The sequence below is a fragment of the Buceros rhinoceros genome, unplaced genomic scaffold (assembly GCF_000710305.1).
Source record: "Buceros rhinoceros silvestris isolate BGI_N320 unplaced genomic scaffold, ASM71030v1 scaffold26248, whole genome shotgun sequence".
NCBI classification, from domain to species: domain Eukaryota; kingdom Metazoa; phylum Chordata; class Aves; order Bucerotiformes; family Bucerotidae; genus Buceros; species Buceros rhinoceros.
Genome location: NW_010427843.1, coordinates 6,118 through 7,726, shown reverse-complemented (window position 1 = coordinate 7,726; position 1,609 = coordinate 6,118). Strand labels below are relative to the sequence as shown.

Here is a 1,609-nt window from a genome sequence, read left to right as displayed (position 1 = left end):
AAGGGGTGGGGGAGCCCCGAGCCTTTCCCCACCCCCACGGAGTAGCCAATCTGCGCCAGGATGTACTGCAGCTTGCTGTTCCATGCCGGCCGGTTCTCAGCATCCAGCTCCTCATCTCCATCCTTCTGTTTGTCCCAGGTCTCCCCCGTCACATTGAGGACACTGCGTTTGTAGTCCACGGGCTCTTCGTGGGCCAGCAGATCGGCCACTGATTCGGTGACATGCTCGCTGCTGTGCTCCCGCTGCGTCACCTTGCTGTTCTTTGGCATCAGGATGGCTCCACGCGGCCCCAGGGGGTGGGATGGGGTGAGAAGATGAATGCCCCGCAGGGAACAGCACCCGTGTGAGCTACAGCTTGGGCTTCACCTCCCCTTCATCAGCAGGATCTGGGCAGGGAAGGGGTCAACAGAGGGTGAGGTGGTTTTGCCTTTTCCCATTTTTCCTGGTGCTGGTGGGACCAGCAGCATGAGGAGGAGAAGGGTCTCCATCACCCTACGCCTTGGAGACCTCTCTCTGGACTGGGGGATGCTAAGAGCCCCCTTCTCCAAGAAGGACGGACCAGGAGCAAGCCCGTGGTTCAAGTTTCACAGAGACGAGACTTCCACAGCACACAGGAGGGAATTTCTAGGGGCTGCAGGGGACGGTGACACCTCTTTTCCCCTCTAACAACCCTGGACCAGCAGCTGGTCCCCGCCGAGGACTGACACTGCACCCAGCGCTGGCCACTGCTCTGCCCTCCTCACCCCACTCCCTGCCCTCCCGGCCCATCAGCAGAGCCTGGGCTCAGCCCCACGACAGCTTGAACACCTCGGGGGCCAGTGACAAATGCCCAGGTTATCTCTCCATCCCTCAACGTTATGAGGAGTGCCTTAAAAGCCCCAGAGCCTGCAGCTAAATCTTCCCAGGCAGCTCTACAATAGATAACGGCTGCAAAACAGCGGCAGACAAGGCAAAGCCATCACTCCTCCTGCTCCCTCCACCTTCCCAGCCTTCATCATGGGCCAGGCTTGGCCAGGGAGAGCCAAACCAGTCCCACAGCATCCACACACACCAGTTATCGCCAGTTTGCCCCTACCACCTCATTTCCAAAACCAATGGCACCAGATCCCACAGGTGCAGGGCTGGGATTGGCCCAGAAAGGGTCATTTGGACCCCGGAGGGAGCGTGGGTGGGAGCGTGGTTTTGCCGCTGGTGTGGTGACAAGCAGATGTGTGGGCTGGGTTGCGTTGGCAAACAGGCGGCCACACGTTTCTCCCAGGGACTCCTCCAGCTGCTTGGAGGCGTTCCAAGGGGAGCCCATGACGTGGCTGAGCCCTGCAGCGCTCAGCCCCACCTCAAAAAGCTTCAGGGAAATCCACTCTGGTGGGCTGGGGCTCCCCAACCCAGGAAAACACCATGTTCCTTCTCCCTATACTAGGAGAACCGGTGTCAGAGCAGCAGCTCTCACCCCAGCTGGGACCATGGTGCTTCACCAGCTGGGGAGAAAAAACAGAAACCCCATGAGGAACCCCACATCTTGGAAGAAACCTACTCTCCAAGGGCCACACTCGCTGCTTTTCTCTCCCCTCTGTCCCTTCTTTGCAGGGGACACTAGGCTGGTCACTGGTCC

General features: G+C 59.5%; 1 protein-coding gene across 1 annotated transcript in view; it reads right to left on the bottom strand.

Annotated features, from left to right (window-relative positions):
• The window catches only part of SLC6A17 (solute carrier family 6 (neutral amino acid transporter), member 17), a 9,941-nt gene extending 9,672 nt beyond the window's left edge, over positions 1-269 (bottom strand). Inside the window, exon 1 of the mRNA XM_010142075.1 lies at positions 39-269. Coding sequence (XP_010140377.1) covers positions 39-269 — 231 coding nt within the window. The remainder of the gene's footprint in view (positions 1-38) is intronic.
• Positions 270-1,609: the final 1,340 nt, after the last annotated feature.